The sequence below is a fragment of the Pyrenophora tritici-repentis genome, chromosome 4 (genome assembly GCF_003171515.1).
Source record: "Pyrenophora tritici-repentis strain M4 chromosome 4, whole genome shotgun sequence".
Taxonomy (NCBI): Eukaryota; Fungi; Ascomycota; class Dothideomycetes; order Pleosporales; family Pleosporaceae; genus Pyrenophora; species Pyrenophora tritici-repentis.
The window spans coordinates 381,760-405,908 of record NC_089393.1 but is presented as its reverse complement, the minus strand read 5'-3'; the positions used below and the strand labels follow the sequence as shown (position 1 = coordinate 405,908).

The 24,149-nt window shown below is 51.4% G+C and overlaps 7 protein-coding genes across 7 annotated transcripts; 6 read left to right on the top strand and 1 right to left on the bottom strand.

Moving 5' to 3' along the window:
- Positions 1-2,753: 2,753 nt before the first annotated feature.
- PtrM4_089230 (CDC14, protein-tyrosine phosphatase) lies at positions 2,754-4,250 on the top strand (the record flags this gene model as incomplete). The annotated part of the gene is made up of 4 exons (XM_001934619.2): positions 2,754-2,803; positions 2,903-3,124; positions 3,385-3,756; positions 3,860-4,250. 4 exons carry the CDS (start codon positions 2,754-2,756, stop codon positions 4,248-4,250), a joined length of 1,035 nt encoding a protein of 344 aa, XP_001934654.2.
- Positions 4,251-6,000: 1,750 nt separating this feature from the next.
- On the top strand, positions 6,001-6,291 carry PtrM4_089220 (Tcp11 domain containing protein; the record flags this gene model as incomplete). The annotated part of the gene is made up of 1 exon (XM_066106870.1): positions 6,001-6,291. The coding sequence occupies one exon, from the start codon at positions 6,001-6,003 to the stop codon at positions 6,289-6,291; it is 291 nt and encodes a 96-aa protein (XP_065962538.1).
- A 4,024-nt stretch (positions 6,292-10,315) lies between these two features.
- Positions 10,316-10,756, bottom strand: PtrM4_089210 (BTB domain containing protein; the record flags this gene model as incomplete). Its single annotated transcript, XM_001934622.1, has 1 exon — positions 10,316-10,756. One exon carries the CDS (start codon positions 10,754-10,756, stop codon positions 10,316-10,318), a length of 441 nt encoding a protein of 146 aa, XP_001934657.1.
- A 2,159-nt stretch (positions 10,757-12,915) lies between these two features.
- On the top strand, positions 12,916-14,445 carry PtrM4_089200 (putative heme-thiolate peroxidase aromatic peroxygenase protein; the record flags this gene model as incomplete). Its single annotated transcript, XM_001934623.2, has 3 exons — positions 12,916-13,350; positions 13,404-13,814; positions 13,885-14,445. The coding sequence occupies 3 exons, from the start codon at positions 12,916-12,918 to the stop codon at positions 14,443-14,445; spliced, it is 1,407 nt and encodes a 468-aa protein (XP_001934658.2).
- A 926-nt stretch (positions 14,446-15,371) lies between these two features.
- PtrM4_089190 (Dimer-Tnp-hAT multi-domain protein) lies at positions 15,372-18,050 on the top strand (the record flags this gene model as incomplete). The annotated part of the gene is made up of 1 exon (XM_066106869.1): positions 15,372-18,050. One exon carries the CDS (start codon positions 15,372-15,374, stop codon positions 18,048-18,050), a length of 2,679 nt encoding a protein of 892 aa, XP_065962537.1.
- A 1,359-nt stretch (positions 18,051-19,409) lies between these two features.
- PtrM4_089180 (uncharacterized protein) lies at positions 19,410-19,946 on the top strand (the record flags this gene model as incomplete). The annotated part of the gene is made up of 2 exons (XM_066106868.1): positions 19,410-19,856; positions 19,944-19,946. 2 exons carry the CDS (start codon positions 19,410-19,412, stop codon positions 19,944-19,946), a joined length of 450 nt encoding a protein of 149 aa, XP_065962536.1.
- A 617-nt stretch (positions 19,947-20,563) lies between these two features.
- On the top strand, positions 20,564-21,298 carry PtrM4_089170 (uncharacterized protein; the record flags this gene model as incomplete). The annotated part of the gene is made up of 1 exon (XM_001934625.2): positions 20,564-21,298. One exon carries the CDS (start codon positions 20,564-20,566, stop codon positions 21,296-21,298), a length of 735 nt encoding a protein of 244 aa, XP_001934660.2.
- Between the last annotated feature and the right edge of the window lie 2,851 nt (positions 21,299-24,149).

Genomic DNA, 24,149 nt, shown 5'->3' with positions numbered 1-24,149 from the left:
GCGGTTTCTTCGTACCCGTGGACTAGTGATTGAGGCTGCTCATAGGGCTGAGGACCCTCGTTAAACTGACCCAGAGCTGAACGAAAAAGACGTCTGGCCCAACACCGCCACAATATCAGTCTGGTCTCTCCAATGGAGGCTATTAGGCATATAAACGTGTACAAGTCGGACAGTCAAGCTCAAAGACTTGTGCTAAATGCAAACTTCATGGTACACGGCAGTGGACGAAGCCAAGCGGAAATGCGGTAGGGACCCTATTAGCGCGGACCGCCGGCGAGTGGAGAAAAAAGGGAGAAGAAAGCTTCCCTGGTCTGGCGTCTAGTGTGTGCTCGTGCGAGGTGACAGTTCTGCTGGAAAGAGGCACGGCTGCAAATCTTGGACGGCAGCCGGAGCAGGAGCAGTAGCAAGTTGCAGTTGCAGTAGTAGTTTGCAGGCTCGAGCGAAAGAGAAAAGGACGCCCTCAACTGGGGCCTCAGTTAGACATTAAGCACTACGCTGTAACAGGACTTTATCGGTGATTGGCCGTCCTGGTCACTCCTGGCACGGATTAGCCGGGTGGGTACTGGCAAGCAGGGGTATATTTCATGGGTCTGGTGGAGTGGGAGAGCCCTGGAGCCCTGGAGGAGCCCTGGAGCAGTCGACAGCTTTCCAGGACTGTGGGCCTCACACGCCAGCGTTGTTTGGCCTGCATGCATAGGGCTACCAGTAGTCTGATGTCGTAGCCTCTGGCGCCGAGTTTCGACGCCGCCAGCCGCCAGCCGCCAACAGGCATACAGTATACGTACTGTACTTACCGTGAAGCCGTCCACCAGCCGTGCGTGTCAGCCGTATTCTACCAAGCTTTTTTTCCACACGCCGGATGACGGATGACTGGAAGATCAACCATGAAATCAATCAATGGATTGGCGCCCGCCCCTCCTACTCTGGCCGATTGCAGTATTACGCACGCCAATACCGCACAGCCTGGGATGCACGCCTGCCGACGGCCAGACGTCAGGTTTCCTATCGTAGGGCGAAGCATGCCGGCGGCGTGGGCGACCTGGCCGACGAGAAGGGGGGTACATGCCGGCCATCATCTCACAGATGGTCCAACATGTAGCGTTGCGGGCGCTGCGCCTCCATTCAGGGAGTCGAGAGTGCAGCAGAACGGCACAGGTCAGATTCTAGGGGTTCCGTTCTGAGCCTAGCACACGACGCGGGAAGCGGAAGCCGTCGTCTGTGCACAGACCCGCCAGAATTGCACCGGAGCTGGCCCCCCCCCCCCTTCACTTGACCTACCAGCTACCGTACATTGTCTCGCCCACACCATACGAACCCACTGTTGGTCATGGTCACTTAGTCAGGCTGAGTGCCCTGTCTACCATGCCACCTTGCAGTCGTTGATCGGTATGCTTCCACGCGCTACCTACTACCCCCCCACCCCCCAGCCAATGCTACACAGAGACACTGATCTAGCATATCGCCTTCCTTGTCCGACTCGGCGGTATTTTTGGTACATGAATTGGTGTTACGCACACTGGCAACCTCGTTCAGTCTTACACATGTACTTGCCGGTATTATACGGGGCTGTGTTCATGGCTGCCCATGACTGCCCATGACTACCCATGACTGCCCATTTCTGCCCCAGGGTGCCTCGTGCTGTCACGATCGGCAGCATGCAAACGACACGAGTAGGTATTACTCCGGGGGTTCGGGTCGAGGCCACTTGGAGGTACCGACATGCCACCATGCACCATGTTACCGTTGGTGGGCCATGGTAATGACAAGTACAATACATGGCAAGGTAAGCGGCCGTACACCTACATCGAGACAGGGCGGATCCGCAACGCCTGCACCGCTTGGACAATGACTACCTGTTGTTGGCGACATGGCATGCGAGAGTATCAACTACCGTTTCTCGAACCCAAGACTAGGTGATGATGCGCTTTGCCGATGCGGGACGAGGCGCGCCACCACAGCCTTGCAAGTGCAAGTTGCAACCAAGTCGTGAGTGCGAGTGCAACCTGTCCCAGCCGCCATCATGTTTATTTAAAAGCAACTCACACCCACTACGCCATGGCGTCCGGCAACTTGGCTACCTCCTGCAGGCGCAACAGCGGACGAACGCTTCTTGTCCGACTAAAATAAAATCCGTAGGGCTCATCCATGTCCATGGTAACCAGTCCCTGATGAACAAGCAACAGCTCCGCGGTCGTAGGTGCGGATGTACCGTTCCCTCCGTCTACTCGACCACGCCTGACACCGACAATCACCCGACCAAAGCGTTTCGCTAGCCAGCCTACTCCGCGGGCAATACGACGCGCTGCATTCACTCCGCAGCTACTACAAGTGTGTTTGTATTTTGATGCTACCGACTACATGTACTAGTCCTTTCTAGCTGACGGTTTGGCGGGTAGCGCTACTCATGTGATCATTAATCATGTACCGTGCTCTATTACGTCTGCTTCAACAACACGCCATATATTGTAAACTCAAAACACGCTGCAATTTGTCTTCTAGTTCTGCTTGAGGTTGTACTGCCGTAATGACATGCCCCCGACCTACCAATCCCGTGCTACGGAGTATTTGAAGTTGTCAGGAGGTTCACGCTCCGCTATTTTGGTGGGCACACATGATAGCAGACCTCGGTGAAAAATGGACCCTTACTCGCACCTTCATCAGCGAGCGTGAGCGCCTCTTCCAAATCTATCGTTGATCCCCATTGCCCCATCTCCGGTCCCCGATCTTTCTCGGATAACCGTACACCCACAGTCATGGCTCTCATCGACAGAGTCCCAGGCGACCTGAACCTGTACATTGGCGGGTACGTAATCTCGACCACTGTTTCCCACTCGACTACTACCCCAGGACGGCGACCCGGCACCCGGCGTCACCAGACTACAGTCTAACCAGTGTTGCATAGCATCTTCACTTTGCGACGGCGCGAGGCCCTCGAGCAAGCCAAGATCACGCACGTCTTGTCGGTATTACGCACCCCGTCAGATCAGAGTCTATTCAGCCCCTTCAAGCACATGGTCGTCGAGGTCGACGACGTCGATGACGAGAATCTATTGGAGCATTTCCCTGCCACGAACGCCTTTATACGCGAGGGGCTCAAGGGAGGTGGCGGAGTCTTGGTGCATTGGTAAGTTCGCACCCCGGTCGAGCTGAAGCCTTGCATATCCAAACAACTCTGGATCGCCATCGACGACTACCCTGCTTGGCAATTTTGCCATCTTCATCAGAATCGGCGGCTGAGGCACTCGTGACATGCTTGCAATGCATGCAGTTCCAGCTTTGCCTTCCACGCGTCCTGCAGCAGACTTTTTACACGTTGCTCGCCTTCCATTTTGCGCCTTTGTTTCCCGTTTCACACCGCTTCCTTGCCACTCTATTTCCTCGCAGCCACTCGTATCAATATGCCAACCAAAAATCCTTCTCTAGTGCTATGGGCAAGTCGCGATCGGCCACCGTCGTCATCGCTTATTTGATGCATGAGCACAACATCAGCCCTTCGGAAGCTTTGTCGCACCTCCGGCAAGCGCGATCCATCTGCGAACCCAACGACGGCTTCATGAAGCAGCTTGAACTATACGGTGAGATGCAAACACCCGAAGACGTTGAAAGCACCCCGGCCTATCAACGATGGGTCTACCAGCGCGAGATTGAGCTCAGCCGCGCCTGTGGTCAAGCTCCAGAGGCGGACAAGATCCGTTTCGAAGACGAGCATGTAACTGACGAAGCCTCGGGGTTCGAGTTGCGATGCCGTAAATGCAGGTAAGTGGAGCCGTACGATAGGGATGCAGGCCACGACTTTCAAGATATTCCTTGTTCGCCGCCTTCTTGTCGCTCAACGCCGCTTACGATTCTCTGCTTCTAGACGAGCATTGGCAACGTCAAAATACCTGCTATCGCATGGACCACGTTCAACCGTCAGCAATGAAAAAGCAAAAGGGCCTTCAGCTGCCGCGGCATCGCAAAACTGTGCCCACTACTTCCTCGACCCCCTGTCTTGGATGCGCCCCGAGCTCGAGCAAGGCAAGTTGGAAGGTCGTCTTGAATGTCCAAATCAAAAGTGCAGAAACAACGTCGGCAAGTACGCCTGGCAAGGCATGCAATGCAGTTGCGGCGAGTGGGTTGTCCCCGGCATCAGTCTCGCAAAGGGACGCATCGATGAAGCTAGAAAGGCAAACTTTGGCATCCGTCGTCCGCCAGGGGCTGTGTCCGGTCCGCCCCCGCTAGGAGCACCTCATGCCAAGCAAAACCTTTGAGAAACATACGAAAAGAGCATCATGCGATTCTGGCTTTGCTGGAGGCTGTTATGCCTCGGTCCCGTGCTGACGTTTATCGCCAAACGAGGATATATCGCCGCGTTTGCATCTCAACTAAACTAGAACATGCAACGTACAAACACACACACCCCGTTTATACGCTTCTATTACTCCATGAACGACCTATTCAGCCGACCGCCAACTCATTGCCAACCTCAGCTGCTGAAGCCTTTTACGTATAAGCCATTGAGAGAGAGAAAAAAAATCAAAACACACGTGTGGGGTAAAACACTTACTGAAAACCGCCCGAAAAACTTTGCACTGAGGAAATAAGAACGTAATAATATCGCTTCCTCCCCCCCCTAAACCAATATCTGATTCTTTGTATAAGTTTAAGGTGGAGATTCTCGCTCTCAATTCCCCATAAACGTTTTCCCCCCGAATTACACACCGCGTCTATAGCGCGCTCATCTGACTTGAACGCACTGCCTACCTTGTAAGGAAACTTTTGCCGCGCGCGCTGTCTCACGAATGCCACGTACTTGATGACATTCTTTTTTTTTCTTGCTGCTCTCTGACATGCATACACACCATTGTTTTCTTAGTCTCACTCTCCCCCGCTATTAGACGCTGTAGACGCCAGTCTGACGCCGTAGACGCGCTGTAACCCTCCCCTTTTGCCTCTCCGTCTGTGCGTCTTGTGTAACTGATCTTTCTCGCTTTACCCCCCCAGTACGAAAGTTCGGACATGGGGTACATGTGACAGTGACATGTTTTAAGACAATAAGGTATGTGGTGAGCGGTATGTCATCGTTGGTGTGCAGATCTTCGGTGTCCGCCGAATAGAGTGAGAAAGGGAGAGGGGGGGTAGTAAGGATGTTTTGTATCGAGCAAGAAAAACGGTGTGACTGTGAGATAGACTGAGGACCGTGTGGAGGGGAGATCTTGTCACCGGCAATTGTGGGTGACTGGGTACAATGCAATTACGTGTATGCCTTGATAGTGAGTGGGCGAGACGTAGGATAGCGTGTACTGTACATGTGCATGTACGGAACAGTCACCTCTCACTGTTACTGGGCTGTGGTGTCTAAGTGCTGCCAGCAGCATTAAACACTGTCTGTCTGTCTGCCTACAAACGAACCATGACACATGTTAAGTCCAGAATGAAAGCGAGAGGCATGAGTGTAGAGAAGATGTGTATTGCATCGCTCACCTGGCGCGCGTTGCCCTTCGCTAACAAGCCAGTCCAGTGATATGTATATACCCAATAGGTAGACATAGTCCCCCATAAGATAAACCAGCAACCAAGATAGGAAGAACCCTGGAGCGATTCGTATATGCTCATGAAACCCCCATAGCAAAGGAAACTAGAAACCGAATCGGAAGAAGATTCTCCCCCAGCGCCTTGCAAAAAGAACAGAGACCTAAGAATGTAACGACCAAGCAAGACCAGCGCGCGCGAGAGCGAAAAAGAAAAAAAGAATGAACAATGGATATACTGCCATCAGACCAAAGCTGAAAGACTGAAACGAAAAACAGGAGTAAAAACGCCAAAGAAAAGTTGCAGTCAAGTCTACAATCCAATCAAAACCACCACCATATCATCATCATCATCATCTTACACAGACGACGAGCCCGAGCTCGTCGACGCAGCAGCATCACTCTCCGTACTCAACGAGCGCGTAAGTTCTTCGCCGCCCTCAATGCCCAACCTCTCCATTTCCTCTGCAATCTCCTCGTACCACTTGCCATGGCACTTGCGATCCACCTCGCCCAGCTTACCAAGCTGCTCGCAGATGAAAGCAACCTGGCTCACAAACTCTGGCAGACCGGTAGTAGCAAGGCCCTCAGTCGCGGTGCTAGCAGCCTTGACGCGCTCGCCGGAGCTGCTGGCGCTTACGCGGTTGAAGATGTGCGTCTTGAGGCGCTGGAAGAGGACTTTCATAACGGGGTCAGAGAGTTTCCCCGCTTCGGCTTGGGTGAGCAACCTCGTGATTGTGGAGGAGAGCTGGGAGCGAGTCGAAGGTGGCATGTTGCGTGAAGACTCTAGCAGAGAAGAGATCTTGCTGGGAGTGGAAGGGTCGGACATGTATCCGTTCTCCTTTAGTACCAACCACATCTTGCTAGCTTCGGACTTCCACTGCGCGCGCACGTCGCGCTTGAGTAGGTTCTTCGCCGTGAGCAAGATGCCGCCGATGGTGGTGATGCGGAGGGCGTCTTCGCGGATGCGGGATATGCGTGCCCTGTCTAACTCGAGGGTTTCTGGTAGCTCAGAATTGCGAAGAGGTGGGGTGGCGATTGCGAGGTCAACCAGACCACGAGCATAGATCTTATGCGCTGTGGGGCGGTTGATTGGGTTTGCCTGGCTCCACGGATCGCGGCGGTCGGCTTCAGTGTGCATGTTTACTGCTGCGCTGCGCCACCAGCGGCGGGTGCGGTCGAGAGTGATCTTGTTCTCCTCGAGGTCTTGGGTAAACATGCGCTGCTCGTAGCCGACAGCCTCTTTGATGAGTGTTGGCGCAGCGTTCATCAGGAGGAAGTTGGAGTAGTCTAGCGAGAGAAGATCGATGATATGAAGCACCTTGAAAAGCTTCTCAATCATACTTGGTACATCACCCTCTTCCTGTAGCTCTTCCGCGAGCGATTGCACTTCGGTATCTCTAAAGGGTGCGCAAAGCTTAGGCAGGATGCTAGCAATGAAATCAAAGAATTTCCCGTATGAGAAGACACCTTGACTGCATTGCCTGCTGACGTGCTCTGGATCCAGTGTCTCAGAAATGAGGGTGTGCATGGAATTGCCAGGCTTCAAGAGTCGCAACAGCTTGCCTCGTATGTTCTCCGCCATGGCAACAGTCCAGTTGGCGCTATCGCCCTCCTCGAAGCCTCTCCGCATGGCGTCGCAAAGTTCGCGGTTGAGGGCATCGCGAAGGTCGGCGGTGGGCGATGGATCGATACGGTATTCCTTATCGATCGATAGCTCGTGGACTAATATACGGTTGTCTGGTACGACGGTAAAGACCTTTGACAGCGACTGGGCCTGATGGCCCTGGGCAGTAGGATCCTGAAGCTCTGATTGTCCAGAAGCAGCGAGTTCTGACGCAGCCTCGGCCTGTTTGGCTGCACTTTCGGCTGATAGTGGAGAGTCTGGAGTCGAGCCGCTTGCAACGCGGGGCCGAATGGTCTCTCCAGCAGGCTTCTTCTTTGGCCTCAGGCTTCGGCTTTCGCGTATAGCCTTTCTGATCAAAGTGAGGGCCTTGTCGGGCCCCGCCAACTTCTTGATCCTACTCAGCAGGATGGCCTGGTTATCCCGAATGCCGTTCCTGTACTCATTGGCGACCTCATCGACTGTCGCATCCTTGACGCTTTGCCATATCTCGTCGAGACTGACAAACGACGCAACCATGGTTTCGATGAGGGCCGAAGAATCACGCGCCTTCCAGTCGTTGAAAGCGGTAACGAAGGCGCCATGGGCCAAGAGTACCGTCTCTGTGCGCGTTGGTGACGGGGTGTAGGAGTTGAGCTTGGTTAGTTTTGCCAAAGCAGACTCAAAGCTGATGACCAGGTCCTTGGCCTTGGTGATGAGGTCCTGCTCCTGGTCGCCATCTCGGCTAAAGACGTGTGTAGGGTGTGCTAAGATGAGGTATGCAGAGAGGAACGTCCTGACGGCTGCGCTGCGGGAGGCTGGGTCGGCATCTGGGAGTAGCACGAACAGAGTCATGATTCTCTCAGTCGTCTTGAGTAGCTTCTCGTCTGCGAGCATACCCGTGATGACGTCAAAACTGGTTTCTTGGACCATCTCAATGGACAGACCAAGCTGGAGCCATGCTGTGACAATGTTGTTCCTAACTTTGCCCCTCCAGGCTCCCTGGATCCTCTTTGCTGCTTCCTCAGTGGATACGATTGGGCGCTCGGTGCGTATCTTGACGTCGCCTGGGGGCGAGCTAGCAGTGCGTGGGCGGCGGGGGTTGCGCTTGTACTCCAGCCTCCGCTTCTCGGCCTCTGCCAGCTTCTCCTCCATTTCCACGCGGTATCTTCGCTCTTCAGCCGCCTTGCGTTCTTTCATGTCTTCTGCAATCTTCTTGGCCCTCCTCACTTCCTCAGCACAGGCAGCGGCCACCTGGGCCAGGTGCTTCTCGCGAGCCTGCTGTGCTGCCAGCGCCCGCTCTTCACTATTGGAGCCACGCGGGGTAGCTTTGGCCAATGCAGCACGCAACCGGACCTGCTCAGCATGCGCTGCACGATCTGCCAATCGCGCCTTGCGGTCTTCGAGTATAGAGGCACGGCGGAGGTGCTGGGCTACATGGTGGCTCTGGCAGCTGTTGCGAAACGAGCGGTTTGATGTATGCGAATGTGTCGAGGACAGCGAATTTCGGCGCGACGACGTGGCAGACGACTTGCGACGATTATTTGCATGGCGATAGAAGCGTGCGGCGATCCGTGGTGGAGGAACAAACGACTGGCCGTTTTCAGCGTCGGATGACTGCATCATATCGGGCTCCTCTGGGATATCGTCGTTTTCGCCTTGTAGATGTGAGCTGACCAGCTCCAGCTCAGAGTCGGTAAGAGACATGGCGTAGGAGGGATTCCTCTTGTACAGCTGTCTCGCGAGTGTGTCGGGAACCTTGGGAAACGAGCGCGGGTCGTGTTTGGGGAGATGATGAAACAAAGTACGAGCCGCGATGATGACGCTTAGTGTCACGGCCGGATCAAGTAAGCAACAGCGAGTTATCTTTGCGCCGGAGTTAAGGATATACACAGAAAGGAAGGATTGAGGCAGATTGCGTGCTCAGCCGGCAGATTGTAGTGATGGCTTCGTCGGATTGGTAGGCTGCAGTCAGTGTCCTAGTGCCTCAAAAGACGACAGAAATGCACACGGTATTATACACAGTCGTCACTGCACGTCACTCACTTGTCGCGGAGAAGGTGAGTTCGGAGGCTGGGGAGGGGTCATGAAGCATACGTGATAACCTTGGAATCGCGACTGACCGGTGCGCGCTAAGCAAGCGGCAACTAGACAGAATTAGATGGAACTGGGAAGAAGATCGACAGATGCCTCCACCTCAGCCTTACCTACTCATTCGTCCTCGGCCCCATCACATGGCATTCTCACTTCCGCCATGCATATCGAAGATCCTTATCGGTGCGAGACTTCACACCGGTAGTGCCAAGGCCGGATACTATAGGTAAAAGTGTCAAGACCGCGATGCCACAAGAGGAAATAGTTGAATGCTTGATATCGTAGAAGCATTGCATTCTCGCAAAGGCATGATACGCGAGCGAGTCAGTGGCTGCATACACCTTTCCTATTCTTTTTGTCCGTCTTCAGCACCTGGCCTTTTCGTATAGCGTAATCCGACATCGTCGATGGTCGGGTCAAACACGCCATATTCTACTGTCAGAATAAGCGAGCACCTGAATGTCATAAAATACTTGACAGTGTGGGTAAGCACCTGATAGGCGTGTTTGGCACTACAGTGACCTTAATACACAAGTATGTCAAGTATCTTATGACACCCAGGTGCGACTCAGGCCCTTCGGTACGGGACGCTATGTTGGCTGGGGCCGCTGGGACAGATGAAGTTGACATTGTCATATCCGCCATAAGCATGACGGCTGATAAATGCTTTTGCCGGGCAAAAGAAAGACAAGCTCGAGGAAAGTGAAGAAGCCGAAGTGCAGGAATCACGGTGATATTGAGTCTACCATGAGAAAAAAAAACTACCTCCACTACTATCAGCATCATACCATCCATTCATGTGCAATAAAATAGGAATATTGCTTAAAGGCAAACTCAAGCCAGCAGGTTTCAAATGGCTGTATACGCAAAGTTAGTGTTTACACATTTGTTCTTTGCAATGGAAGTTTAAGAAGTGCAGAGGTCGTCATAGAAAAAGTTCTTGTGTTAGCTAATATTGCCGATTTGTTAATATGACATATCACCCAAAGTACTAGCGAACTAGCCTATACAAGCCTCCCCGTCTATCTCTCCGATATGAGTGAGCTTAGAGCAACAAGAAATCCTATGCTCGATCTCTTGTCTCTTTTCCATTGGCTTTCCAGTGTCCCTACTCGATCGCTTTAATCTTACATCCCTCCACATAGATGTTATGAACAACGCGACGAAAACCCACCGCTAAGAAGCGATGACCAAAAGTCCGCGCTTTCAGCAAAATATCCTTAAAGTTGACTTGATCACCGTTGTTCCACCCCATCATATGATATATCTCCGCATACGTATTGCAGGGTATGTCTTGGGTGTATAGCCAGTGCACAAAGAGGTTAAACACATCTACATCGACATCTTCGAGCGTGAAAATCTGGTCCGGATTCTTCCATAGTCCTTTCTGTCTGTCATACGCTTTGCGGAAGTACCCCGAGTGGTGGCAGATGAGGTCCTTGTGAATTAGGTGTCGCTTCTTCGAGGGGCCGACGACAACCGTAGCGATTTCGCCGGTGACTGTGGACACTAGCGTTGGCGGGACAGGTTGTTTAGATGTAGCTGCCATGGTCCTGTGTTTTTTTGTAGGTGGGGAGTGTAAGCTCTTTTGTGGTCTATGCGTTGTGCTATGTGTTGGTCGGGTGACGAGGCTGTAGAGTGCCGAATTTGTGCAGTGAGGTAGAGTTTCACGGAAGAACACCAAGGAGAGGTTATTTATAGTAAGGCGCCGAGGTGGTGAAGAGTGATAAAGAGCTCAGTTCAGTGAGTGTGTTCCCATCTGTTTTGGGTTCTGTCTCACATGAAAAGGTGAATTCATACATTCTGCCCGATGAGTATACTATAAGGAATACGGCGATGAATTAGCTACAAAGTATAACATCAACCCAAGTAAGATCTATCGCGATAAGATTGCCACTGACTGTTCTAGTAACAAAGTCACGTCCTTTCATCGTACCTCTTCTTCCGTGTAGGCATCGACCCTTCACTTTAAAACTCTTGCTTTCTTATGCATATCACCAGACAGCGCAAGAGTACTATTGGCAAGAAACGTGCTATGTGGACGGGTAAACAAACGTGCAGGCTCGTATCCTCAAAATAGCACCTCGAATACGGAGATTGATGCAACTTGTCAGTACCTCAAACTTGGTAGTCACCCCTGGACAAGGCTAAATGCCTTGTGTCGAAGGTGAGATGTCCGTATCTGTGAACATGAAGAATCTGGTAGCAGTCGAAAGCGGTATGGATGGGCAGATGATATTGACGAGATCCCGTAAAGCTCTATTGGAGAAGCTATGAAGCAAGATAAACAATCAGGTACGGCAGGTTAGGAACGAGTGACTCTCGCGGTGGCAATTTTCCCGTCATCATATTGGTAACCTTGGAAGAAATCTGCAGGAGTGAAACCCTGGCAGCTGAGGCGAAAAAGCAAGTTCCAGAAACTTTTCTTGTAGATCAGGGTTTGTTCCATTGTACCTGGCTACCACCTCTCCCAGCGGGGAAGTGTCAGATACTGGCATTCTGCGGACGCTATGTTAGTTGCCCTCGCGGCGAGCCGTCTTTGTCTGACCCAACAATAGTATTCAACTCATTTCCTTCAGCTCAATGTACCCCTGTCGCCTGGTTCCTGGTTATAGCATCGGTTGTATCTTATATGACGTGATACAGAGTTTGCGCTTGGCTAGATAGACTCTGCCGCGGAAGACTTCCGATAAGCTTGAGTGAGAAGCCTCTCAGCCATGTTTACGCGATGACACTCGGATAGATATTGGCAATCTTGATTTTATAATAGAAAGCTTTAATCTTTTGATATCCCTGGAGGGAACGCGTTCGGGTTGAAGCTTGTACTACCCAGGCACGTAAGAACAGCGGATAGGGAGCACTGCGAGGTTCAAGCTGAGAGTCAGACTACCAACGAGAGTAGTCGCAGAACTAGAGCTGGCCATGAACATCATTTCAATTTAATGTTTGAATCTGGACTGTCGCCATGCATGACAGCTCGGCGACGCTACAGGAAGTATAATGGCGAGTTTCACCAACTCCACAGAGAGAAAGCAGATCCCCGTCTCAGTATTTCCGAATCCTACATAACATTGCTCGATTTCCTAAAATCTCACAGCGATCGAATACACTGAGACCCGCAGCCTGCCTCGGCACATTGCTGGCTGCGCAACAGGGTCAGAAGGAAGATGATCGCAAGGAGGGTACGGACTAAAGTCATTCATCATTGGCCAGCAGAATCCCCCACAATCCGCTAGCCTGGGACTTATTAGGCTAAGAATACCTCGTTGTGGAAAAAGATCGTCTGGTGTTCTCGTACCCAAGCCTAATCAGGCAAGGGATGTGAACTGGTCGCTCGGAGCTTGGACCTTCCGTCCATGCGTAGCGCCACTTCCTCCCGGCAACTACCACATGGCGTGCATCGATAGTCGTGTACTGCACTCAGCTTCCGCTTCTGTCGACTCTACGTCCTTTATATCCACTACTTTACTCGCGATTTATAACCCTGGAGCTATGTCGATCACCCGCTACATGGTGTGCCATGGAAAATCTAAGCCATGCTTAGGCCAATGGAAGCAGGCGGATACTAAGAAAGAAGGTGCTGTTGGCGAGTATGATTATGACGCTGGGGATGCATAATGCCTCGGTCCCGCCCTCTCTCCACACGAGAATAGACTGACAGGTGATGATGCGGATGAGTTAATCTGAGACAACGCGGTCGTATAAGTAATGAGTTTGGGGGATGATCATAACAACCTACATGCGCACCAGCCTTTTCGTATAGAGGCCGGTCATATAACACGAAAGTCTATCACTCAGTCAATCATCTTCATCGTTATGCATGCACTTTCTCTTCTTCTTCTACAGGCGCCTTTCGCTGCTGCCTACCCTTGGGTAGCTGGTGAACCTGGTGTTAACTCTGGCCTATTCAGACAGGCGCGCCAGGCGGAAAAGCGACAGGAAAACTGTCCCTTCAACCCAGTCCACAAAGGTGCTGCCCCTTACACTGCCCCATACACCTACGTGGGAGCGAAGAATGGGCTTCCGGGCAACGGAAGAGGTGGCATTAAAGTCCCTGCGGACGGCGATACTGCACATGCCTACACACCTCCTGGTCCCAATGACATCCGCGGACCATGTCCTGGCCTGAATGCTGCGGCCAATGTAAGTACTAAAACATTCATCATGCACATGACAGCACGTCTGATAAACACCAGCACAATTTCCTCTCCCATGACGGAATCACCACCTTTGAAGAACTCGTCGACGCGCAGCAAAATGTCTACAATGTCGGTTACGACCTGGCGGTCCTTCTCGCCGTACTCGGAGTCCAAGCCGGTGGTGACGTCTTGACTGGAAAGCTCAGTCTCGGATGCGATGCTACATCCCGCACAGCTCTGCTTCCTCTTCTTGGCCGCGAACCTGGTCTCAATGGTCACAACAAGTTTGAATCTGATTCCTCGCTTACGCGCAATGATTACTACACCTCAGGTGGCGATAATTATAGCTTCAATGGTACGCTGTTTGCCAACATGAAGAAGGTCGCCGACCGAGTTTCTGGCGGAAAGTTTGATCGAAACACCCTTTCCGTGTATCGGAGTCAGCGGTACGGTGAATCTCTTCACGAGGTCAGTAGTATAATCTTTGGTCTACTTTCAAAACTTCGCAAGAGCCACACACTAACACAAGCTGTTCCAGAACCCAAACTTCTTTTTCGGACCTCTATCACTCCTTCTCTATGGCGCCTCATCGTTCCTCTACGAGTTGTTCCCCAGCTACGGTCCTCAAGGCACTCCCAACTTGGCAACCATAAAGAGCTTCTACGGCGCCGTCGAGGACCCATCTGCAGAAGGTGGCTGGCGCCACGTCCCGGAACGCATTCCTGAAAACTGGTTCTCGCGCCGTACGCCCTACGACGTCCTCCGTGTCACTGAAGAAATCCTTGCTCAGTACCTGCAGGCTCCCAAACTCTTTGGTGGCAATGTCGGAAAAGACAACTTCCTTGCGTTGGAAACGCCATTTGATGTCATCAAAAATGGCAAGTTGCCTAGCACGGCGAACCTGGGGTGCTTTTTATATCAGCTGGCTACTGGCCCTGTGCCGAGCATGCTTAGCACGGTCACAGATATCACGGGAGCGTTGCTGGATTTTGCGCTGACGAAATTGAATCCCATCTTCCAGAATACGGGATGTCCGCTCAAGAGTCAGCAGGGAGGAGGCAGTGGTGGTGGTTTGCTCGATGGGTTATTGAATGGGTGAAGAGGGTTGCATAAATAAGGAAAAATTGTAACGTTTGGGAGGGAGAAAACAAGTGCTGTCGCTCTCTAGATGACCATGCAAGATATGTTTCGCAACATTCAGTCTTTAGTAGATCTAGGTCTACTAATGAAGCTCTTTTTGTAATCTAATTGTTATGTTTTAATCACAGTCTGTCTTTCATATTTTCGGTTTTTGCGGTTGTTGGGAATCGAACCTGCGGTAGATAAGGCAGCTGGTTGCTGCATGCACGAGCTTGGATTACACGGCTGACTAAGCCGTGTGGTCCGAGCTCTAGCTGCTGCCTTACTGCCGACCTCCCTCCACCTCCATAGAACAACAAGAACAATCACAATCATTTCAACTCGTTGCAACGAAGGTGATTCCGATACCTTAGCCGTATCAACAGCGGTGATTACTCTCTTCATGACTTCACATTGCTGATGCTACTCAAGGTTGTCAGTAATCAATATCTCATCAATATTGTTGTTTGATTTGTTTGATTCGGAGCCAACCAACTAACCAACAGTTAGCCACTGTATTTCTGTCAATCAATCAACCAATCTTGAGAACAAAATGTTGATAGGATTGGTGTTGTTTGATAGTAAGCGAGGGAGGGGGATACCTAGGTGAGGCCTCTGGGATAGCTGCTCAACGACGAATTCTTAGTGTTGGATCTTGCTTACTAAGCCTACTCGCGTGTAAGTTATATGACCTAGGTTCCATCCCATCTCTCACTCACTCCAGGCTAGTACGTACGAGGCTTAGCGCCCACAACGCTAGCTGGCAGAGACATAGATCTCAATTCCTGTAGCACAATACACAACACGATTCACACATGTTCTATTCCTAGTGCTACTGACATCAGGCTTATAACATTTAACAACACCTTACTTTCTCGCGGCTCCGGCTTACTTTTAGCCTTATCCATGCCCTCTATACCAGCAAAACGCAAGCCCGAGGCTGCCGAAGAAGCTGATACTCCCTTCAAGCGAGCACAACGTACGCGCAAACCTACGCTCAAAGCGCTGTTGGGTGACGGCAGCCAGCCAACCCAGCCGATAGAGCTGCCAGAAAGTACGCCGGATCCGCCTACAGAGCCGCCTACACAAGTTATCGAGCCGCCCACACGGGCTATTGAACCGCCATGTAAGCCTGTACAACAACCCGAGGAGCGCCCTCGGCGGGCATCACCACTGCCTATTTTGGCTGCCTCACAAGCCTCTCGGCTCACTGATGAGCCAGCCTGGGAGTCGCAGTTAATGTTTGATAAGCCAGAGGACTCTATTGTACAGCCTTTAGCTTTCTCTAGCGCTGCCACTGAGGCTTCGGTGGAGGAGGATAGCGCTGTGAGCGTCGATTTTCGCGACTTTGAGGGCGTCGATTGGTCGCGATTAAAGGGGTTTGTCGCGCCGCTGAGCACTCCACGAGGCAAGGCAAGCTGGATTTTTCAACACGGCTGGCGTGTCTGGAAGGAGGGTACTCACCACCCAGATGAGTTGTACTTTGTGTGCAAGTACTGTCATATTCATAAGCTACCTAATGGTGTACACCGAGTAACGAAGTCAACCACTGCCGCCAACGGGCACCTCCAGCTTGATAAACCTGGTCATCGGCTCAGCAAAGATGGTCCAATCCTAAGCAAACCTCTCCGCAAACATGGACAACAATCACTTCGTCAGGCAGCTCTAAGCGGTGTCAAATTTAGTCTAGAGGCGTACAAGACTATAGGAAACTTCGACGTACAAGAATTTCGGCAGGCAGCTGCGCTCTGGCTGGTCGACAACAACAGACCACTCCGCGAGTTTGAGACGCCGGCTTTTCGCAAGATGATCAGGCTTGCTAATCCTGAGGCAGAGGCGGCGTTATGGAGGTCTCATAACAGCGTGTCAGCGTTCGTGATGAGGTTGTACAGTTGGCTACGGCCTCAGGTGGTGCGCGCGTTGGCTGAAGCCGAGAGCAAGGTACATATAAGCTTCGATGGGTGGACGACAAAAGGCGGCAAACGTGGCTTCTTTTCTGTAGTTGCTCACTACGCCAACAGTAAGGGCGCGATAGTTGACCTACCCATCGCGCTGCCGCAGCTGGTGGGTGCCCACACTGGTGAGGCGATAGCTGACGCTGTAACCAAAATCCTGCAATCCTTCAGCATTAATCGCAGCAAACTCGGCTACTTTGTGCTCGATAACGCTTACAATAACGACACCGCTGTTAACAAACTCGCCGCGATGTACCACTTTTCTGCCTCCGATCGCCGCCTCCGCTGCGCTTGCCACATACTTAACCTTGTTGGCCAAACGATTATGTTCGGGAGGGATGCTGACGCGTATAACAACGCCCTGGAGAACACAAAGATGGAGGATTTTTACATGAAGGAGTGGCGGAAAGAAGGACCGCTTGGCGTGTATCTTGATATTATCAACTACATCAACACGCCGAAGCAGTGGAGTATTTTTGAAGATTGCCAACGCGAGGCAGTTAACAGCATGCCCACAGGCGCCAGCGGCGGCACTCGCGAGCCAATTAAGCCGTGTGTTACACGTTGGAACAGCTATTACGACTGCTTTAAGCGCGGAGTTCAGCTCCAACAAGCTATCAACGCATACGCCACGTACCACATTCGCGAGACTGAACAGGCTGACGAACAGGCAGCTATTAGAGGAAACAAGCTGCCTGATGTGCCGCGGTGGATGAGGTCAGACGGCCTTACGGCGGCTGACTGGGCGGTGATTACTGAGTACATGGCGATACTGCAGCCGCTCAAGTTTGCTACAGATCGCCTCCAAGGCCGCGGCAAGTGTGGCCGTTTTGGCGCACTCTACGAGGTCATCCCAGTATTTGAGAGTGTGATAACTGAGCTGGATGCACGCCTTCGGCCATACGAATCGGTCAACCACGAGCCATCTGAGGCGCCCGAAGATCACATCCCGATCAACCTGCGAGCCGCGAGGCGAAAAGCGAGCAATTACTTTACTAAGATCCTCCAAAGTCCCATTTACTACGCAGCTACGGCACTACATCCACGATATAAAACATACTCTAAGCGCTTCTGGCGCGACAAACCTACACAATTGAGCACCGCGCACGCGAAGTTTCTGCGGGTTTGGGCTGCCTACAAGCCTGCCGCTGCTGCCACAACACCAACCCCTGCGCCAAAACCTACCATGAGCAGCTTTGACGACGCTATCGACGCTATACTAGATGAGGACGGCGAGCATACATTGGAGGTGGAGGATGAGTACGATAGCTGGTTAAAAGAGCCTATGTGGACGTCTGATCAACACAAGGAGGGTCCAACAGCTGTACAGTACTGGTTATCGTTGAAGCCGAAGTATCCACATCTTTCACGATTGGCGATCGACGTGTTGACTATACCCGCCTCCAGCTCTGATTGTGAGCGCGTTTTTGCGGGAACTGGCGATATAATTGAGCCACAAAGGCGGAAAATTGGCGCGCAGTTACTGGCTGCTTTGGTGTGCTTGCAACGGTGGACTCGTGCAGGTTTTACAACACCAAGCACGACAACAGCAGCAAAGCATACTGATGAGGAGCTCACGGAAGAGTTTGCGATAGGAACGTGGGAAGAGCCGCCTGCAGAATTGTCATAGAAACGTCCCTTCAGAACCTTAAGTCTATCAATATTCAATCAATCAACCAACCAAAAATTGGCTCTTCAGTCTCATCAACTCAAACAAACAAACTGTAGCCCTAAGAAATGAGCCAGTCAATCAACATCTACGCCTCAAATGTTGGTTGTTTTGTTTGTTGACTTCTCTGATGCTACTACGTCACTAAAACATGAGCACATATGCCAGCACCGCTACCTGGATATTTCTCGTCCACTTAAATGAAGCGTTCTAACCCCCGACGCCTATCACACAAACGGCTCTTATATCCCGAGGCCACGTGAAAGTGCACACGCAAACACTAATAACCCCGCATTTTTCTCGATCTTCACTTACAGTCATATTCACGCTACACCCAAGGTGTGGAGACTCCGCCTACTACTTTGAAAGATCGTCTGTTCCCGGTTCATGGTCAGGCCCAGCAGATGTTCTAAGCCGCTGCGTTCATGTGACGGCACTGTTGACGTCGAGATTTTAGGAAACCTTGGAAGTTCAGGATGTCATGTGGTCAGCGAGAATTTGTGCACGGGTTAGGAGGACCTTGTAATAGTATGGATATCATGGTCACTGTAACGGCACACGTATTCCTATCGTTAGGGGTTGGTTTGTGTTTTTGAGAAGTCTGGTTGTAGTTGTGGGATTAAGCGGAAGCGTACTAGTGTTGGCGTCGAATTTGGCAACTCGTTACGAATATAAGTAGCATGGATTAAGCATCATGCTCTAGGACCTTGAGAAGGTGTATAGCCTTGCGAAGACGAAGAAACGTACATATTTGTGATTACGAGGACCTAATGATGTAGAAGCATAATATTTAGGTTGGATGTGGACTCAAATCATGTTACGGTGTGCCCAAAAATTGTAGTAGGGTCGATATAATTCCGTATCTAATTTTACGACTCAGTTCTATGAAATGGAAAGATGAAACAGAAGTAGCACTGTTAGCATAATGAGATATTTCCTGTGGTTTTCATATACTTATACTTCAGTACTGTTCTGTCACTGTTTGTATTTTCTAGGAAAATTAAAGTCCTTGCAATGAACACGTATAGAGAGCTCAGTCATTATGGTTGCATATACAAGAATTCACGATTAAGCACATGAGCAGGTCGTTTGTAGAAAAACAATGAACAAACATTGGTAGCGACTGCAAGCTAGAACCAATCAATCGGCTTCGAACAATTCTCTTGACAATAATTCGGTTGCGGACTTTTCCAAGTTTTTTTAGTACCATGGTAAATAACCCATCACAATCAATACAAAACACCCCCCCAAAGAGATGCAAAGCGACCATCTCACTACCACCGTTCACAACACACCAGAATATCACCAGCAACCACCACCATGGCATACCAATTCACCACAGTCGACCCTCAATGCACCTTACAGGAATGGAACACGCTCATTCGAATATGGAATTTAGAACTCGAGGCCTGCGTCAAAACCCACACCGTCTCGGGCACACAGCAAACCTACCTCCCGCTTGCCGCCATCCACCGCTTCGCCAGCTACACCACCATTGCCTACGTCATCCACCTCGGCATCCGCTTCGGCCAATACTACCTCGATGAGCCTGGGAAATTTTTCAACAGCATCTATGCGCATGCAAGGAAGCTCTTCACGTACATCATATACGCTGGTCTCGACATGAACTACCTGATGCACATCCTGAGGCGCGATATGTGGGATGTCAATCTGCCAATCACAATTACAGTGCCACTTGTGACGAGCGATACAAATGGCGATCAGAACGCAGAGGAGGCTCTAGAGGCTAGGCGTATCGGGGACTTGGTAAGGTACTTCTTACCTAGCCAGATGAGATTGTGGGGGCTGGATGACGTTGTGTCTAACTCTCGCGAAGAGCCGTGTGTTATTGAGTAAAGCGGGCGTTCATATTTGTTTGGAATATCTTTCGGCAAATTAGGAGGAGATTCTAAAGTCGCTTTGAGATCATATCAGATGGTCGTAGTGAAGGAAGTGGAAGCTGCCAGCTTATACACTCAGCTTGTGTGACCGGCTTGCGTGCACCGTAGGACTGACAGTGCTCTATAATATCACGCGGGTTACAGGCTCTAAAGCCCCGCTTTCCACAATTCGCAGTGAAGGCTAGTTGTATTGTGCCCTTTGGGCTGGGGTGAGAGAGCGGTAAAGTCCAGCGGTACCATAAGAGATTAAGGTGAGATTGGAGGCCATGTGGACTGCAGCCTTGGAGGTCACCGGATATTTGAATAAGGGTTTCTGTTGTTTAGAAAAGTGATATTGTGATTCAAAACGCATCCTATTGTCAGAGCAACTGCCTACGAAGAGAAACTGCCATTCACTGCGATAGTGAACAAGACTTAGCTAGCTATTTGAACAGCACCCCGATCTCTCACCACCATAAGAACCTCTCCTCTACTACTCTCCTCACTAACAATTCTCTCCAAACTAACTACTCAAGAACTCCATTCCACAAACACAACCTCGTCGCTGCCAGACCACCAGCACCTCTACCCACCATGGCTCAACCCCTCACCATTCTCAACACCTCTTCTCATTCACTCCAGCTAATGCAAATCCAAAGCTACATCATCGAGAACACAGTCACCAGCAAGTTCAACGGCCACGGAATCGAGTTCATCCCCCGCTCCGCCATATATGCGCTGACCACCAAGACCAACATCGAGGCCGTTGTCAACCAAGACCCAGACCTAAAGACGATTTACTTCCCCGCACACAGCAAAGCCTTCTTCAGCAACCGCGTCTTCAACGAAGCCAAGCGCATGTTCATCATGGTCATGACACTGCGCCTGGGCATGGACTTCCTCCGCATCGCTCTCCGTCAAAGCCACAGCGGAGATAATCACCTACCTCTGTCATATGCCTTCCGCATCCACGACGAGAACAACGTCTTCTGGGATGACGGAGACGTAGTGAGGTTTCTAGATGCGCAGGAGATGGTTTGTGCGCCGACCTTCAGGGCGAGGCAGTTTGGCCAGAAGGCCGCATTTCGTTCCTCGCTGCCGATTGTGCAGGCGGATAAGATGGAGGGGCCTGGAGATGAAGTGGTTTGGCGAGTGAGGTTCCATCAAGATTCTTTCATTGGCGGGGGTTGGGGCCAAGACATGGAGCAGACATGGTTCACCGTGAAGATGTTTGAGAGCGAGAACGAGGCGTTTGAGGACATCATGTGGGCTAGGGGCATGTTTGGGTTCACCTGCGAGTACGTTTACTATCTGGTATGCGATTCTTGAAGCTTACTGGAGCGAGAGGTACATCTCTGACATAGGAGGTGACATGGAAAGAAGACAACGACCAGAAGCTATGTGCGGCCGGCTAGGGGCAACAGCGATAGTGTAGTGGTAGAAACTTTCACCAATGTATAACATTTTCAACTACTTCATTCCAAATCTGTTCTCTTTCATTATCGGGAGGTGTACCCGTTGATGCTGACGCCGCAGAATAGAGCGGAAATTATAGATATAAGAAAAGAAACTGTGGCAAATGCGGCTGAACGCCCTTCTCTCAGCATAATGATACATTACGAGAATTGGCAATATTCGACGTTTGCTGATTATGGGGATACCATGCTCTTATTCGCGGCCTTTGATGTTCAGCTGTCATCAGGCAATCATGACATGAAACCAATCACGAAAACGGGTGAGACATTCTGACAAGTGGAACGGGGCAAAGGCTCCGGAGAAGCACACATCGGATCGAAAGGTAAAAAAATGAACTGTGCGAAAAGAACATGTAGGTGACTAAAGGACATGTTGCCCGACCTGAGCATAGCGTGTGTGCCTCGTCATCTGCCAGGCTTGAGACGCCGAGGTTGGGTCGTGCAGCATTCGCTTGATGCGACAGCGGGAACACTTTCGGCAGAGCGGTGTCATCTTGGTCAGCTCCGGTGACTCTGAAAGAGTTCTGTCCCTAGCTCTAGTTGCGGATGTTGCTCAACCACACCAGACACTGTCCAAGGTCATCTAGTATTCGATGCCTACATAGCGTGTAAAACTCTTCGCTGTATACATGTGTGTGTGCACAAATGGCGCCAAAGTGCTAGAGACGTTGTACATAGACGCATTGCAGATCGCTCGGTCAGTGTGTTGATCGAAGCGCGATCGGGTCGCGGAAGACGATGTGATGATCCGGGGGCGGCTCCATCGTGTTGGTAGGTGGCCTTCATCTCGGTAAGCAGAGGATTACTCGTAAACCTCATCTGGATGTAAAACCATGACCAAGCGTTGCAGGTTTGAAGACTCAAAAAGCAACTTGATACCCCTTAGCGTACCAAAAGGCGATGTCAAAACTATGTCAAACCGCATATACGCGCAGGATGCTAACGCTTCAGGCTACAAGCTCAGCAGGAGTCGCTTTTGATGGGAAATTGCACGAGTCTGTAATTGGTACCAAGCATGCAGTCTTTTTTAACCGTCATACCTCGATACAGGATCATCGGTAGATCGCTTCGCGTGCATCTTGGATTTTAGTGCCATGGGTAAAAAGGAACGATTTCACGGCAATGGAACCGAGGCCCCGGGGTGGCAATCACCGGCCTACGGCTTGATTCGGCAGCTCTTTGTGATATATCCCAGCAGCTGCTACTGTGAAGCGTCTCTGAGGAACCCGGGCAGTGACGAAATGGGAATTATCTAGCTGCGGCTCCTGGTGACTAAAAGTTTCGGTCAAGATGCACGACGCGTGGTTCGGTATGCCGGATGACTGTGGAGATGAGTCAACGAGCGTGACGCCTAGAAGCGACCAAGGAAAAGTCTTTTTGATCCCAAGCAGACTCGAACTTGGCCAGTGCAACGGGCGTGGAGAAGGATAGCTATCGCAATCGATAAGTGGATAACGTAGGGCGCAAATTCTCGCACATGGCTGCCGCGCGGAGAGGTAAGCGCCCAGTAGGAAAACAGCAAAGGTGCATGCAGGTCCACAATTCATTTCGAACGCATGCTTATGGCTTGACAATGCCATCATCTGAGAGTCCAGAAGCTGTGGAACTGCAGGAACTGCAGCGTGCAGACAAAGCGAGCGAACGACGAGTCTGTTGAGGGTGTCCGGTAAAACAACCGCACGTATTCTTATGTCACCAACAATTGCACGCTTTCAACCGGTCCCCGTTGCAACTCGGCACACAGCAGCGTCGGGCTGCAGCTGGCAGGCAGTGGAGCAAAGGCAGCCAATGATGAGTATGCGCGCGCAAAGATGGAACAGGCCACATGCACACGCACTGTGAGTGGTTGTCAACAGAAAGCCAGCTTTGCGCTCTGGACTGTCCGATGTCTGCTGTCTGCTGTCATGACCGTGGGGCAAGTCTGGGCAATACACGTGTATCATGTCGGCCCAAGACGAATCGAAACCGAGGCGTTCGAAGCCTCAATTAGCGGTGATGACCTGTCGGGTACCTGGAGGAGGCGCAGAGTTGGCGCAGCAGGCACACTCGCCGCCCGGGATGTTTCGTTTACGGACTTCAGCTCCAGCTTCCCCCCTGGCGGGACAGGGCGCTTCAGGCCCCCGATGCAAAGATCGTCAGGCACAGCGCTGTGATTTGCTGCCTGTGGCCGGCCACTTAGCCCCTTGCAGAGGCATGAAACCAGCTTTTCCCATGTGCGTTATTTCGAATGTCGCCATGTTTAGCTGGCCAAGGCGTCAGCAGAAAGAAATGAGCGGACTCCAAGTTCGTCTTGCACATGCGCATGTGCATGAACACAAAGAAAAGGAAAAAGTCTTGATTTCTCGGTGATAATGTGGTAGTGGAGATGGGTGGCTACTGCGGGCCTGTGGCCATGGACAGCGTGGACGAATAGGCAGAGTTGGGCAAAGGTTGTTGAACGCGCTATGCTTGCCGTTCCACCAGCAGCCGGGCCGGAACTGCAACCCCAAGGCGACGGAACTAGTCACTCGGTGTCGTGGTGAGCGGAGGATGCGATGAGCGACAGTGGCACGTTGCCAGGGGTGTCGCCTAGCGCCACCATTAGCGTAAAAGCTCGTGGAAGCCCACACTTCCCACCTTTCCCTCACTAACCCACACCACACCCACACTCTTTATATTCCAGCACTATCCCTTCTTCCTGTATCATTCATTCTACAGGCTTGAGG